At 37.7% G+C, this 16,541-nt stretch overlaps 1 protein-coding gene across 13 annotated transcripts in view; it reads left to right on the plus strand.

Moving 5' to 3' along the window:
• LOC109690272 (immunity-related GTPase family M protein 1-like) overlaps nucleotides 1-16,541 on the plus strand; it is a 218,440-nt gene that overhangs the window by 35,561 nt on the left and 166,338 nt on the right. For 3 of the 13 annotated variants that reach the window (XM_074057080.1, XM_074057082.1, XM_074057081.1), the window contains one exon: nucleotides 8,622-12,485. The exons of the other annotated variants lie outside the window; for them this stretch is intronic. In XM_074057080.1, coding sequence (XP_073913181.1) covers nucleotides 8,643-9,833 — 1,191 coding nt within the window. In that variant the 5' untranslated portion in view covers nucleotides 8,622-8,642 and the 3' untranslated portion in view covers nucleotides 9,834-12,485. Of the gene's footprint in view, nucleotides 1-8,621; nucleotides 12,486-16,541 lie in introns of those variants that run through there. 13 annotated transcript variants of the gene reach the window in all.

Consider the following 16,541-nt stretch of genomic DNA (forward strand, 5'->3'; position numbering starts at 1 on the left):
ACCTATTGTGAATACTGTTTGTGTTATTTATCAAAAGGGAATTTGGTGGGGGGAGGTAGCCCAAATAATGTATACACATGTAAGTAAATGTAAAAATTTTATAAAATAAAATAAAAAAAGGGAGTTCAACATTTTATGGGGTATGTATGCATATGGAGACTTGATATGATTCAGACAAATTAGCCGGGATGATTCAGGGACTGATGCCCACTTCTGAGCTCTGGCTTCCCATCCCAATGGTATCCCTGAAAGAGCATTAAAGTTTTCATAGACCCAGAGTAGAGATAAACTTAAATAGATGCAGAATGCATAGCATGCTTCAAGGTCAGAATAAAGCCTTTCCCACCACTAAACAAAGACCTTGGTGTTTTTTGGGAAGTGGTAAGGGGGAATATAGGATTTGACAAAGATTGGGGTGCCAGGGCAGGGGAGGGGCACCCTTAGGAAATTTACTTATTTAAAAAAATTTATTGGCTTGTAATTGTTGTATAAGGGATACACTGTGGTATTTACATATGTGCTTACAATACATCTTAGTTAGATTTACCCCCCTCCATTATTATTCTTCATTCCTCATTCCCCCCTTCTTAGAACAATTTAAACAGGTTTCATTCTTCTATTTTCATATATAAATACAAACCAGACCCGCCATATTCACCTTCATTTACCCTTTCTTTTGCTCACCCACCTCCCACTGGTGCTCACCCACCTCCCACTGGTACCCACACCTGGAAATGACCTATGTTATCCTCCTGCCCTTCTTTTTTAAAAAAGTGTATATTAGTATACACTTCAGGCCTGTATATATTGTGTTTTAATCAAATTAGCCCCCCATTATCACTCATTAACCCCTCATTATCACTGTGCTCCCCTAATATTCAACAGCTTACGGTACAGTACATTATATTATATTCATATATGTATGTATATATATATATATATATATATATATATATATATATATATATATATATATATGGGTTGTTTCAATATTTTTCATTGTCTAACATTTTCTTTTGCTCTCCTGCCTCCTATAGTCCTGTGAGACAGACTGACTAATACATTTTTGTTCTCTCTCTCTCACTATATATATATGTATGTATATATATGCATACGCATATACATATATATGTATATATATGTATTTAACTTATAGATCTAGCTTCCACATATAAGGGAAAACGTGTGGCTTTTGACTTTTTGAGCCTGAATTACTTTGCTTAATATGAATCTGTCCAGTTCTGTTGATTTACCTGCAAATAACATAATTTTATTCTCTTTATGGCTGAATAAAACTCCATTGTGTATGTATAACACATTTTCTTAATCCATTCATTAGTCATGGGGCATCTGGGCTGCTTCCAAGGCTTAGCTATTATAAATAGTGCTGTAATAAACATGCATATGTAGGTGGCTCTATCGTATCCTGGAGCACATTCCTTTAGATATATGTCCAGGAGTGGTATTGCTGAATTGTATGATAGTTCTATTGTTAGTTTTTTGAGGGACCTCTGATTTACATTCCCACCAGCAGTGTAGAAGTGTTCCTTTTTCCTGACATCCATGCCAGCATTTGTTGTTTTCTTATTGATGATAGCCAATTCATCTGGGGCAAGGTGGAATTTCAGTGCAGTTTTTTTGCTTTATTTATTCATTTTTTCATATATGCATACGTTGTTTGGGGTATTGAGATCTTCCACAATTATTGTATCTGGTCTATCTGTTCCTTTAAGCTTAGAAGTATTTGTTTTGTTAACATGGCGGCTCTGATGTTTGGTGTATATATATTTAGAATTATTATATCTTCTTGCTGGATAGTTCCCTTTATTAGTATTGTATGTAGTGACCTTTTTTATCTCTTCTGATTTTTGCTTGAAATCTTGTTTGTCTGATATGAGACTAGCTATTCCTGCTTGCTTTTAGTTTCTACATGCCTGGTAAATCTTTCTCCAATCTTTTACTTTTACTTTGTGTCTTTGGTTGTGAGGTGTGTTTCATGTAGACAACAGATTGTTGGATCTTGCTTTTGTATCCAATCTGACAATCTGTGTCTTTTGATTGGAGAGTTAAGTCCATTTACATTCAGGGTTATGATTGAGAGATGTTTTCTTATTCTTATGTTTACATTTCTTTTTTTCCAAATTGAATATCATGTTGCTTGTTCTTTCTCTCTTTTTGTAGGATATATTCATTTGTAAAGTGGGGATTAATTGTGATAATTACAAATAAGCTTACATTGTACATTGGCTAGATCACTCCCACTATCTCCCCACTTGATCCCCTGCTCCACTTGAAGTAATTGCAAGGTTTCATTATTCTATTTTGTATGTGTATATGAAGTTCATCAATGTGTTGATTGTTGTTTTTTATGTAAATTTTTACTAGGATATATTCATTGTACAGAAGGATTCATAGTGACAATTCCAGATAGGCTTATATTGTATATTGGTTAGATCACCCTCACTGTCTCTCCTTCTCAATCTCCTCCCTGCCCTACTTAAAGCAATTGCAAGAGGTTTCTTTGTTCTATTTCATATAAGTATATGAAGTCCATCAACCATATACCCTCACCTTAATCTCCATTTACCCTTAGCCCTCCCACAAGTACTGTCCTACACACTGTACCTATTTTACAGTCCTGTCTTTCATTATTAATATTTAAATCAATGTTCAAAGGGTTTTCTCAATGTATCCCTGCTGTGAGTATACTTTACTTTGGTCCATTCAGCCCCTTCCATTACTCTCCCTTACCTCTTTACCTCCCATCCTTGATTGTTCTTTACTTTTGGCTTTGTTTAATTTGGGTTTTCCAGTTTTCTGAGTTGATCATGCTTACTGTTTTCCTAGCTCTTGTAGGTTCATCAATTCCCCTTGAGTTTTAATCTTTCCTAGCTTCTTGTATTTGTGATTGTTTTTCATTCTCTTCCCTGTGAGTTACTTCTTCCAGTATTTTTTGTCATACATGATTGGTGGACATGAACTGCTTTAGCTTGTCCTTATCTTGGAAGGTCTTTAATTCTCCATCAAGGTTGCAGGACAGCTTTGCTGAATAAAGTATTCTTGGTGGCAATTATTCTCTCTGCAAACTTGAATTATATTGCTCCATGCTTTCCTGACTTTCAGAATTTGTGCTGAGAGGGCTGAGGTGATTTTTATGTGTTTACCTTTGTATGTGAGCTGGCATTTTTCTCTTGAAGCTTTCAATATCCACTCTTTGATTTGACATTTTAATTATGACATTTCCTGCAGTTCTTTTCTGATCATGTCTGTTTGGAACTCAAAATGCGTCGTGCATGTGGGTGACTATATCATTACATAGATTTGGGAAATTTTCTGCTTAGGTTTTATTGAATAGGTTTCCTCTGTTTTTAGTTTGTATTTCAGCCTCTTCCACCCTGTGAATTCTTAGGTTTGGTCTTTTTATTGCATCTCAGAGTTCTTGTATGTTGTATTCACATACATTAATTCTTTTCTTTATGATTGTTTGCATGCAGTAGCTCTTCAGTCTTGTTCTACATCTCTTATATTCTTTTTTTTGCTTGTTCTTGTCTGCTGCTAATACTATTCATTGTGGTTTTTATTTGATTTTTAGAGGTTTTCATTTCTAATATTTCTACTTGAGTATTTTTCACAATTTCCCTTTCCTTGCTACATTTCTGTTCCATAATGCTGACTTTTTTGTCTAGGTCTTAGATTGATTTTCTAACTTCATTTATCTATTTATTTGAGTCCTCTTTAAGTTCACTGATCATTTTTAACAGTAGGATTCTGAATTCTCACTCCAATATTTTGGCGAAGGCATTATCTTTGGATTCACACGTTGAATTGTTGTGGTGGGAGTTTGGAGGTGAGACATTACCTTGGTTTTTCATTTCTACACTGTGTTTTGTGCATCTGTTGGCCTACTATTCCTTTTACTTCCTTGGGTGAATGGAGAACTTTCTGAAGTAGCAGGGTAAACAATTCAGCAATAAATCAAGTATTTGAATGTGTAAGAAACAATGGAAGCCTTAATCCGTCTCTCCACTAAAGTTGTGTTTGTGTAAATTCTGATTTCTAGGGGGATGATCTGGGAGCTTAAAACTGGTTGAAGGGTATATGGATTGGAAGTTGAGGACTGTTGATGTTGGGGAAGGGAGGGAAGGGAGATGATGGGAAAAAGTGGAAGTAGATGTAGGAGATAGTAGCATGAGAAGGGTCTAGTTATTTATTACTGGGAAATAGAGAATGAAAGAAAAAGAAGAGATACAGTCAAGTAACACATTGGCTGAAAGGAAATAAAGCAAAAACAAAATAAGATCAACAACAGCAAATAAACAGAACAAAAAAACAAACATAAAAAAAGCTACTTACATTTCTTGTCAAAGAGAAGCATGTTTTTTCCATTGATCCTTCTTGCTCTGGTTGTTACAGAAATAGGTTCAGAAAGGCAGAGTTGCACTTGTAGCTAGAGCCTCAGGAAGGAGCAGCTGAGACAGCCAATTCTTTTAAAGAGCTTTGCCCTCTGGGTTGTTTTGAGTTTGAGCGGCCTCTATCTTGATAGGAAAGTGAGTTGCAGAGATCTTGGAGCTGGTGGGGCCACTTCTTCTGAGGTGGGGCAGCTGAATTGAGAGGCAAGGTCCACCGACCTCTGTGACTTTTGCTATTTTTTAGCACTTGGACCCAGTCCAAGCCACCCCCCTCTGTGTCTGCCTCTGGGGGTGGATTTCCAACCAGACCCTTGGTTTGGATACTTGGAGCACCCCAGGGTATGAACTTTTTAAGTCCCAGCCTTGCTTAGTTAGTTGCTTGTTTCTTGTCATTGTTTGCTATTAGGCAGCTGCTTTCTCAGTCAGTGGGAGCTAGGTGTTTTGCTTTTTAAATTGATCTCATTCAATGGGGCTCTTGTGGCAGGGTTGGGCGGGATTGCTGATCTCTGGGTGTTTCTTGCCAGGGATGCTCTGGTGACAGGTTTCAACATGGACAATGTAGCTGGCAGACCACATCTATGGTTTGCAATTTTCCATATCTTCCAGATTGCTCAGTCTCCAAACTGGCCTGCCTCCCAGAGCTTCAGGTGTCTGAGATTTCTGCCAGGGAACGTCAGGTATTTTGCTTTGGAGAATTCCCTCAGGCAGTTAGACAGAGTCACCAGTCCCCTATACTAGCATCCTTTAACTTCTCGGCTCACTGCACATACAAGGACTCTGCAGCCAGGTGTCTTGAGAAGCCAGACTCAGTCCACAGGCTCTCTCAAGATGATGTCTTTGGGAAAATGTGGGGTTGTCCTGTCTTGCTGCTGGCCAGCCATGCAGGAGGAACTTAGTGTCATGATATCCCCACAATAGGGTTAGGATTTGTGGGTGGTGTAACAGTTGTTCCAGAGATAGTTTTGCTAGTCTGTTGCAGCTGCTGCTTGGCTTACCCTCAGGTAGTCTTCCCCCCACACCCCAGAGGGAACAACTAGGGGTGCTGCAAGCCATTTCTGTGCTGTCATTTTGATTCACCCTATTTTTCAGGTATCTAATTACTCTTTTATGTTTCTCCCATGTTGTCCTCTCTTTGGCTCTTCTGTAAGTAGCCTCTTCTTTGTTATCCAAACTCTTATTCACACGCCTCATGCAGGAAGCATTCATTCGTCTGCCACCTTGCAACCATCTTCAAGCTTAGGAAATTTAAAGAAAGCAAAAAGACTTACCATCCTTTCTTATTTCCTCCTACCACCCTGACCACACCTTCATTCTCTAAGAATGACCTTGTGAATTAAGCTCACAATACATGAAAGTGCATCAGACACAGAATTTTGAAACTACTAAATGAGAGGTAGGAAAAGCAGAGTTGAGCTTGAGGACAAGATATTACCAGACACCACAGGGCTCCTTTCTTTTGATCACCCTTCCAATGTGAGAAGGTTTTCCTATTCTAAACCTAGTCTAGGCCTCCATTCTCCTGGCTTCCAGCCAGCTTAGCTTTTGCATGCACCAGCCCACTACCAAGCCACTCCCACCCCTACTCAGTTAAGGGCATCTTCACGCTCTGCAGGAGGGTCACCCTTCCAAATCACACCCTAAACCAGAGATAATAAGGTGCTTTAGGACTTCCCTTTCCTAGACATGATTATTTCTCCACCCATCCAAGGATCTTTCTGGCTGCTTAACATCTCAAAGAGGAAAGCAGAAGCAGGTAGCACCTCTTTGCCTCCCAGTTTCTGTAACTTAGCATCTAAAAGATGGCAGGGGGGCCAGCTGCTCTGTCTCTCCTTGTTCCAATGTCAGAATCTGGCCCTTTTAAGTGTTGATTAAAATATAATTTCCCTGTCTCCTCATCTCTCTATCCTGCTTCATTACTACCAATAGAAAAAAGAATCATCAATTGCGTACAAAACCCCTAATGGGGGCACTTTGTAGATATATCCCTTACAACTGCAAACCAGTGCATAAAAACTAATGGTTGGGTGAACGTATGAGGCAAAAGAAAGTCCCATGATTTTCATTCTATCCCAATATTATGGAAGTATATCCAGGAAAGGGGCAAATCATAGTTGATTACAATAAGTGGGCCAACGTCACCACAGGAAGTGCTTCTGTTTCCAGTGATCATCAGCCCAAAAGAATAAATTCTATATTAACTAGGATTATATTTCTTATGCAGACAGAAATGTGGAATTGCTGTCTGAGCGTTCAAATCTTAGATCATTCTGGTCTCACTTTGTAATTTGGAACTTGTTACTTATCTATAAGACTCTTCTTTATCCATAATCAGAAATAATACGTCTTATACAATAAAGTTTGAGGAATATAAGTGAGATAGGCATGTAAGGGACCCAACACAAACTCAGACATAGGGCCTTCATACACTGTTCTTAAATTTTGAGGGAGGATCAGAGACTCTAATAATATCAGAGTCCGCACTTAGAGGGCTGGGAATGCTGCAGACAGCGTGACATGGACGGTGTCATGAAATCCTTTCACAAGTCTTGGGACACGGGTAGGATGATTGCCTCAGTACCCAGTGCAGAAAACTAAGGATTTAAGCGCTTTCCCACAAATCATGGGGCCAAATTGGTCCTCAAACTCAGGAGGGGATCTCAGCCCATTTTTTTTCCCATGGGGAATGTGAATCCAGGTCTTGGGGGCAATAAGCAGCATCTGGAAGGGTAGGACGGCAGGATCCACCCTAGAAGAGGAGCAAAGGAAGTTTAATGTGGAGTAAAAAAACCAGAATCAATGAACGTACAGGTGACCAAGGAGCACCTTCTACAGATTGGAGTGTGGATCTTTTGAAGTGGACAACTGGGCAATTCAGTGAGAGGACAAGTCTCCAACCATTTCACGGAACAACATGAGTAAATCTGGCAAGAAGCACCTTATAGAACTGAGAACTATGTGAGGCTCACAGAGAGGCTCAAAGAGATGGTGTTGCATTTAATTTTTTTAATTGTACTCATATGTTGAAAAGAAATGAAATTTAAGGATGTAGGATTATAAAAGCTCATCAGATACAGGACCCTCATACAGGAATAATGTAATTATGTATGGTTTGCAACATTGAGACTTACCCATGTGGTCCCATGAAAAGGCTGAAGACCTGTCCTCACACTGAAGTGTCCAGGTGTCCACTCCAGAAGTCCCATGCTACAGTCTGTGAAAGTTATTTCTTAGTCATAGGTAAGTCACTTGATGCAGGTTTTTGCACTTCTCACCCTTCAACTTTGGTGGTAACAAACTGTCTTTTCCAATCCTGCCCCACTATACTTTCAATCTCATTACAAGGATTCATCTCACAAGAAAAACATGCTCACAGAAGACCTTTAATACTTATATTAATAAGAATAGAGGGAAGAAGGAGAATAATGGAAGGGAAGAACAATATATATTTTATGGAAATGTCACAACAAAAACCCCTGCACAACTATTTTATACTAATAAAAATGCTTAAAATATAAAAATAAAAAGATGAAAGTGAAGACTAAAAAATAAGAAAAACAACAGGAATAATGTATAACAATAATGTATAATTATAAATGCTGACTTAAAATTGAAGAAAATTTTGGAAAGTTTATGTGGCTTAGATATTAAAGCCCATGAAACAGGCATATGTTCCTTATGCCATTTCTACCAAAAGTTATTGCAGTTTTATAAGAAAAAATGTCTTCTGAGAAAAAGAAAAGCATTATCATGGTGTAATTAAAATAAACAATTGTTGACTTAGAAATATAAATACAGTGAGGATTTGTGGGTTCTTAAGAATAAATTAGTCAGTATAGAGAGGTGTCACAAACTGGCCTGTGCTTGGCAGGCACATCCAGTTGTCAGTCCTCACAACCAGATGGAGGTAAGTAGAGGCATGGATTTGCAGATGAGTGACCTGTTTGCCATTCCACTGCTCAAGTCCACTTGCATCCACAGCCCAGCTTTGGGGTTGGGTATTGGCACAACAGCTGTAGAGCAATCCATAGAATCTCCTTGCCTTTCAAGAATATGCACATCTGAAAGAAGGTTTAGCTTGATCTGTTTGTAGTCAGAATGTCTGAATGCTTGATTATAGGTTGAAACCCTGGACAAGGAATACTAGGTCTAGTATTTCCTGTGCATCCCTGTATACATGGCCATCCTAACTCCCTTGCTATTCTACATCTGCAGGCTGCTCTGTTGCTCATCAACATGATGGAAGACCCTGTGTCCCCTCACACTAAGGCATCTAATTCCCTCATCTTCATCATGTCTGATCATACAGACAGCAGTATTCTACCTGAGGAGGCCAGGAAGAATATTGACAAGTCCTTGAGAAAAGGGAAGTTGATAGAAGTGGTTTCTGTTATTAGGAAGACCATGGAGATAGCATCCAGAACTAAAGTAAACATTGCTGTGATGGGGGACTCTGGCAATGGTATATCATCCTTTATCAATGCACTGAGAGACATCGGACATGAAGAGGAGAACTCGGCTCCTACTGGAGTAGTGAGGACCACTGAGACACAAGCCTGCTACACCTCCTCCCTCTTTCCCGATGTGGTATTATGGGACATACCTGGCATGGGTGCTACTGCCCAAAGTATAGATAACTATCTGGATGGGTTGAAATTCACCCAGTATGACCTCTTCATCATCATTGCATCTGAGCAGTGCAGCATGAATCATGTGAAGCTTGCAAAAATCCTTGAAGGAATGAGAAAGAAGTTCTATGTTGTCTGGACCAAGTTGGACAGAGACATCAGCACAAGTGTCCTTTCAGAGGTTCAGATGCAGATAATCCGAGACAATATCCAGGAAAATCTCCAGAAGGAGGGGGTGCAGAATCCCCCCATATTCCTAGTATCCAGCCTTGACCCATTTTTGCATGACTTCCCAAAGCTTAGAGAGACGTTGAAAACAGACCTCTCCAACATCAGGTTCTCTGGTCTCATAGAGACCCTTTCCCAAGTCTGTGAGGAGATCATTAATGATAGAGTGACCTCCCTGACAAGTGGAACAGCCACAGAGGGTTTCCAGGACATTTCTGGCATCCAGGATCCTGATAATTTGGAGGAGGCTCTGAAAGCTTACCAGTCGCTCTTTGGTGTGGATAATGAATCTCTTCAGCAGGTTGCTCAGAGTATGGGAAAGCCAACTGCAGAGTACATGGACATCGTGAAGTCCCAGGAGGTGCAGACTTACCATCAAGAAGGATGGACATTGTCTTGGGTATATTATACTACAGTTTTTTACTTCTTCACAGGTCTTAGCTACATACCATACTGTGGTGACTCTGTTGCCCACTACCTTAGATACCTAAAAAAGAGACGCTTACTTGAGTCAGTTGCTGAGGATACCATGACCATCTTGAGGAAAGTCCTGAATGACTTCATCATTTGACATGCTCATGTCAATAAGCTTATTCTTGGAAGAATGTTTGGACATCTGAAGAACTCTCCTCACTGTGTACTCCTCCTGTACTCCTAATAGAGCCAGCCCTTCCTCTCCTATGGGCTCAAAGTTTGTCCAGGTTAATGAACTGACTAGCCCATTGTGTACATCCCTCAGGAAATATCATAATGGGTTCTGCTCTTTATCATTTGCTTAATTTTATTAACTAAATTAGCTGGGATCCAGAACTAGGAGGCATTTCTTTTTTTTTCTTATTGCACAGTGTTACAGATGTTTTACATATATTCACCATTTCTCTTTGTTTGAGGCCTCATCATTTTCCTATGTTCTTTCCTTTCCATTTCTCATTCCCTGGCATGGAAGGAAGAACGCCTCTTCAGGAATGATTAGGACTGTATTTTTATCCATTCTCTGTAAAGCATTGCTGGTAAAGCCAGGATGCCAAAGCCAGTCTAACTGCCCATAAAGCCCCCCACTTTTTTTTTAACCTCCTCCTCATGCCAAAGACCATCAATATCTAAAAAGGATATGGGAGATGAAATGAGGAATCTTTTAATGGGATTCACAAACTATTGAATGGAAGAGCAAACCTGACAGTTTTAAGTATCAAACACTACCCCAATCAGGTTGTCTCTAGGCACGGCCCCCTCACCCATTGCTTGTATATCCATTGTCTCATGTCAGACCCGGATTTCTTCAGCCACTCCTAACTCTATTGTTCCTAAGCTGCACAGCATCCTGCCCCTCATTGAGACACACTCTTTCTCAGACACAAACTAACTCCTTTCACTTGTGCCCAGAGTTTCCCCTCTGTTTTACTCATTCATTTGTTTGTCCATTCATCTAAGAGAGAATGTTACTTTGTTCTCCTAGAATCATACTTTTCTGTCATTTCATACCCAGTTGATGACCAAGTACTGTCAAATCAATCCTTTTACCATATTACACATCCATGTCCTCCTAGTCTTCCTTTCTATTTTTCAACTTAACCTAGGAATACCTTCCTGATTCCAAGCTCATATGTCTCCTTTCTGCCCCTAGTCCTTGTCTATCCACCTCCAATGTCATCTGCCATTATTTCTGGTTTCAAGTGGTTATTTCCAGCCCAGCAAATGCCTACAGTATCTAAATTCACCAGACTGTTTCATGTTTCTAAATTATTGCCTTGATTCCTCTGTTTTACCAACAGTCAAACTAACTGAAAGGAAGAGGGAGAAGACTCAAATTAATACAATAAATTGAACAGACAGTTCTCAAAAGATGAAGTATAAATATCTAATAAATACATGAAGATATGTTCTAGAATTTTAGGCATAAAGCAAATCCAATCAAAATGACAGTGAGATTCCATCTCACTACAATCAGAATGGCTATCATCAAGAAAAAACCAACAAATACTGGAGAGAATGTGTTGGAAAAAAACCCCGCATACACTGTTGTTGGAATGTAAACTAGTGCAGCCACTATGGAAATAAGTATGGAGATTCCTCAAGAAACTTAAAATAATCCGGGTCACACTTGTAGTCATAGCTACTTAGGAGACTGAGATTGGGAGGATCATGTTTGAAGTCATTTTGGGCAAATAGTCCTGGAGACCCCCATCTCCAAAATAACCAAAGCAAAATGAACTAGAGGTGTGGGTCAAGTTGTAGAGCACCTGACTTGCAAGTGCAAAGCCCTGAGTTCAAATCCCAGTCCTAGCCTTCGGCACATTAAGAAACTAAAAATCAAACTACACCATGTGTTCCTGCTATGGCACTCTTGGACAGAAGCCTGAAGGAGTGTGCATTAACATACAATGGAGAGATACCTGCTCACCCATGTTTGTAGCAGCACTATTTACAATAGCAAAGCTGTGGAACCAGCCTAAGTGCCCAACAACTGGTGATTGCCTAAAGAAAATGTAGTAATATATACAATAATATATATTCAGCAATAAAGAAGAATAAAATTGTGTCATTCCTAGGAAATTAGAGTGAACTGGGAAAAATCATGTTAAGCAAGATAATTCAAGCTCAAAAAGATGAACATTGCATATTTTTTCCATTTGCAGAATCTAGACCATCAGAGAAAATAATAATATGACAGGATTGCAAAGGGGGAATGTTTAGGAGGCAACCAGTAAAGTGGAGACAGAAGGAGAGGGTGATGGGTGAATATTATAAAAATATATATAAATGTATGAAAGAAGTGGGTGATAAGGGAAGTACACTATGTATATATATGGAAATAGCATAATGAAATCCATTATAAACTGGTAAAATGGAGGGGCAAGGAGGCAGGGGAGTCAAGAAAGAGTAATATAGACAGGATAAATTTGATTAAAGTTTCTATCCTCTGTCCATTGTAATCTTCCCCCCACCCAGTGAGTTTTTATTTCTGTTATATTTTTTAGTTCTATGATTTCCATCAATTCTTTTTATAGCTTCTATTTCTTTGCTGGTAATTTTCATTTCAATCTGTTTCAAGATAATTTGTAATTACTAATTTAATTTTTTAAATAGTAATTACCTTAAAAACTTTGTCAAATGAGAATTTGATCATTGTACCTTGTATGCATGTATGTAAATATCACTTGAAACCCCTTGTAGAAGTAATTTAAACTAATGAAAAAAGTAAAGTATATTGAAAAAAAGAAAACCTACTGTGGAGTATATTTGTCAGTTATTTATTGGAGAGAGGATTAATATCTAGAATATATAAAGAGCTCCAAAGAACGAATAATCCAATTACTAATAAATGGGCAAATTAATTGAACAAATGGTTGTCAGAATAAGCACAAGTGGCTAATAAATACTTGAAGAAATTTTCAACATCCTTAGCCATAAATGAAATGCAAATCAAAATGACTCTGAGATTCATTCTCACTCCAGTTAGAATGGCAATAATCAAGAAAACAAACAATAATAAATGCTGGCAAAGATGTGGTAGAAAAGTTAATCATTTTACACTGTTGGTTAGAATATAAACTAGTCCAAACAATATGGGAATCAGTATGGCAGGTCACAAACTTAAAATGAAGCTACCACGATCCTGCTATACCATTCCTGGGTATATAACCAAAAGAATGTAAGTTAGCACAAATAGAAATACCTGCCTACCCGTGTTTGTAGCAGCACTGTCTACAATAACCAAGCTATGTAAGGGGGGGAAGGGTAAGACAGAGTAATAAAGAGGGTAAAATTAGACAAAGTATGTGTAAATGGAAGTATCACAATGAAATTCCTTTCTACAATTAATATGTTACTAAAATGTTAAAAAGTATGCAAATATGTCAACTATAAATAGGGATAATTTTACTTCTTTCCTATTTCTATCTCTTATTTCTTTCTCTTGCCTTATTACTCTGTATTGAACCTCAAGCAGTATATGAAGTGGAGTGAGGAGAGTAGACACCCTTGTTCCATTCCTGACTATAGAAGATATGGTTTTAATTTTTCAACATTTATACATTATGGCTACAGGTTTGTAGCCATACTTTATTATGTTGAATTGCACTACTTCTATTCCTAGTTTCTTCAGAGATTTCATCCTGAATTGATGTTGAATTTTCAAAATTTTTTTTGCATCTATTGAGATGATGATGTGATTTTTGTCCTTTTCTATTGTCTGGAATAGTTTGAGGATCATTGATGTTAGTTTGTCTTAAAAGGTCTAGAAATTTTCAACAGTGAATTCATGCAGTCCAGGCTCTTCTATATTGGGAGATTCAGTGTTACTGTTTCAGTCTTATTGCTCATTATAGATCTGTTTTAAGTGTTTGATATTTTCTTGGGCAAATTTAGGTAGTTCATATGTGTCTGCAAATTTGTTTGCTAAAGAAAGCATTGTGAAAGATGCTCAAACTTCTAAATAACTAGTTTCAGAATGGTAGTTATATGCTTTTCCTCCATAGAGCATATAAATGCATTATGAGCAAAGATGAATGTAGCTCTAAAATGAAAATGTTGGAGAGAGAGATAGAGAAAGAGAGAAAGAGAGAGAGAGAAAGAGAACATGAGTTACAGACTGATTTCCTAAAAGGAAAGATTGTACAGTATTCTCAAGATTCTAAGCTACCTTCACAATTACATGCTTTTGTCCCAAAAGAAGAAAAGTGCATTATGACTAAAAATGAGTGTTGTTCTAAAATGAAAACAGTAATAGATAGAAAAAGTATATGTTACAGACTTATCTTCTAAAGGGGAACTTTGTGGGAGATGCTCAAACTTCTAACTACTCTGGTTTCAGAATGGGAGTTAAACACTTTTTCCCATAGAGTATTTAAGTGCATTATAAGCCAAAGTGAATGTTGCTCTAAAATGAAAATGGTAATATAGAGAAGAGTTATGAGTTGCATATTTTTTCCTTAAGGGGAACATTGTGCGAGGTGACCAATGTCCTACATAGGCCTGTTTTACAATAAGAGTTACATGCTCTTTTCAGTTGAGCATGTAAGTATATTTTTAGCAAAATGATGTTTGTTTTAAAATGAAACTAGAGAGAAGATCTTTAAGTTACAAAATTCTTTCTTTCGTTTTATTTTGCAAAATTATTTCTTAATGGGGAACATTGTTTATGATGTTCCAGCTTCCAACTAAGCTGGATTTAGAATGGCAATTGTATGTTCTTAAATGTTTTTCCCCCATAGAATATGTAAGTGCCTTATGTGCAAATGAGTGGAGTACTAACATGGAAATGGAATAGAGAGAAGAGCTATGAGGAACAGACTTATTTTCTAAAGGGAAACATTGTATAAGGCAGTCAAAGCTGCTAACAAAGTTGGTGTTAGATTGGCAGTTACATGCTTTTTCCCCATATAGTACATAAATTCATTATGGGCAAAAATGAATAAGAACAGCTGTAGAATGATAGGAGCTATGAGTTACAGACTGATTTCCTAAAGGGGAACATTGTGCAGAATGTGAGCTTCTAACTAAGCTGGGTTCAGAAGGGTAGTAATATGTCATTTTCTCAAGAGTATAAAACTGAATTATGAGCAAAATGAATGTTGCTCTAAAGAGAAAATGGTAATAGAAGAGGTATGTGTGACATACCTTTTTGTTTGGTTGATTCTTTTGTTCTAAAATGGAACATTGTAAAAGGTGGTTAAGTCTCTAATTGAGCTGGTTCTAGATTGCTAGATAAATGCTTTTTCCCTTTAGAGCAGTTAGGGTTTAATAAGTAAAAATGAATATTTCTCTGAAATGAAAATGGTAATAGACAGAAGGAAGAGCTATGAGTTACATTCTTTTTTCCTAAAGTGGAACACTGTGCAAGATGCTTGACTTCTAAGCAAGTTTAGAATATCAATGAAATGCTTTCCCCCACATAGAACATATAATTGCATGATTAGCAAAAATAAATGTTGCTCCAAAATGAAAATGGTAATAGGTAGAGAAAAGGTCAATCAGTTACAGTTTCCAAAGGGGAACACTGTACAAGATGCTCTGCTTTCTAATTAAGCTTGCTTTGGAACATCATTTCATACTTTTCCTCCATAGAGTATATAAATGCATTATGGAATAGTGAATGTTGGTCTAAAATGAAAATGGAGCCCTGTTACAGTGGCTCACTCCTGTGACCCTACACACTTGGGAGGCTTAGATCAGGAGGATTGTGGTTTGAAGCCAGGCCAGACAATAGTTTGTAAGACTTTATCTTAAAATAACCAGAGCAAACTAGGCTTCAGTTGTGGCTTAAGCAGTGGCGTACCAACCAGCTTTGCAAGTGTGATGCCCTCCCTGAGTTTAAATCCCAGTCCCACCAAAATGAAATTAAAAGATTAGTTGATAGAAGAGTTATGATATGCAGTCTTATTTCCTAGTGGTGAATATTGTGGATGTTGATCAAGTTTCTAACTAAGCTGGTTTTAGAATGACAATTACATGTGTTTTCCTTATAGACAATACAAGTGCATTTGGAGCAAAATTAATGTTGCTCTGCAATGAAAACAGTATATACAGAAAGAAGAACTATGAGTTACATACTAATTTACCTTTTCAAAGAACCAACTTTTTGTTTTGAGGATTCTTTGTACTTTTTAAATCTCTGTTTCATTGATTTCAGCCCTTGTTTTTATTATCTCTCTTCTGCTGCATTTGGGTTTAGCTTGGTCTTGTTTCTGAAGGAGTTTGAGATGTAGTATGAGGTCATTTGAGATCTCACCGTGCTTTTAATATAAGCTAATAGCTATTAACATTCCACTTAGCACTGACTTTGTGTTTCCTTTAGCTTATGGTAAGTAATGTTTTCATTTTGATTAGATTGTAGGGAATTTTGATTTCCTCTATTTCTTCAATGGCCTACTGGTCTTGGAGCAATGTTATTCAGTCCCCAGTTGTTTATTTTCTGCTGTTTCTTTTGTTGAGGTTCCAGTTTATTCCATTGTCAGGCAGTATACATAGGGTTATTTCACTTTTCTTATATTTGTTATGACTTGGTTTCTGCCCTAAAATGTGATATGTATTGTAGAAAGTTCCATGGTCTTCTGAAAGAAATGTGTATTATGCTGCTGTTTGATGAAACACTCTGTAGATGTCTGTCTGGTCCATTTTTTTATGGTGTCATTTGATTCTGAAGTTTATTTGTTGATTTTTTTGTCTTGATGACCTGTATATTGTGACAGTGGAATATTAAGGTCTCCCAATATCACTGTATTGGAGTCTATTTTAAGCCCAGTAGTGTGTGTTTAATGAGATTGTGTGTGCCGACCAG

Source organism: Castor canadensis, chromosome 16 (assembly GCF_047511655.1).
Source record: "Castor canadensis chromosome 16, mCasCan1.hap1v2, whole genome shotgun sequence".
Classification (NCBI taxonomy): Eukaryota; Metazoa; Chordata; class Mammalia; order Rodentia; family Castoridae; genus Castor; species Castor canadensis.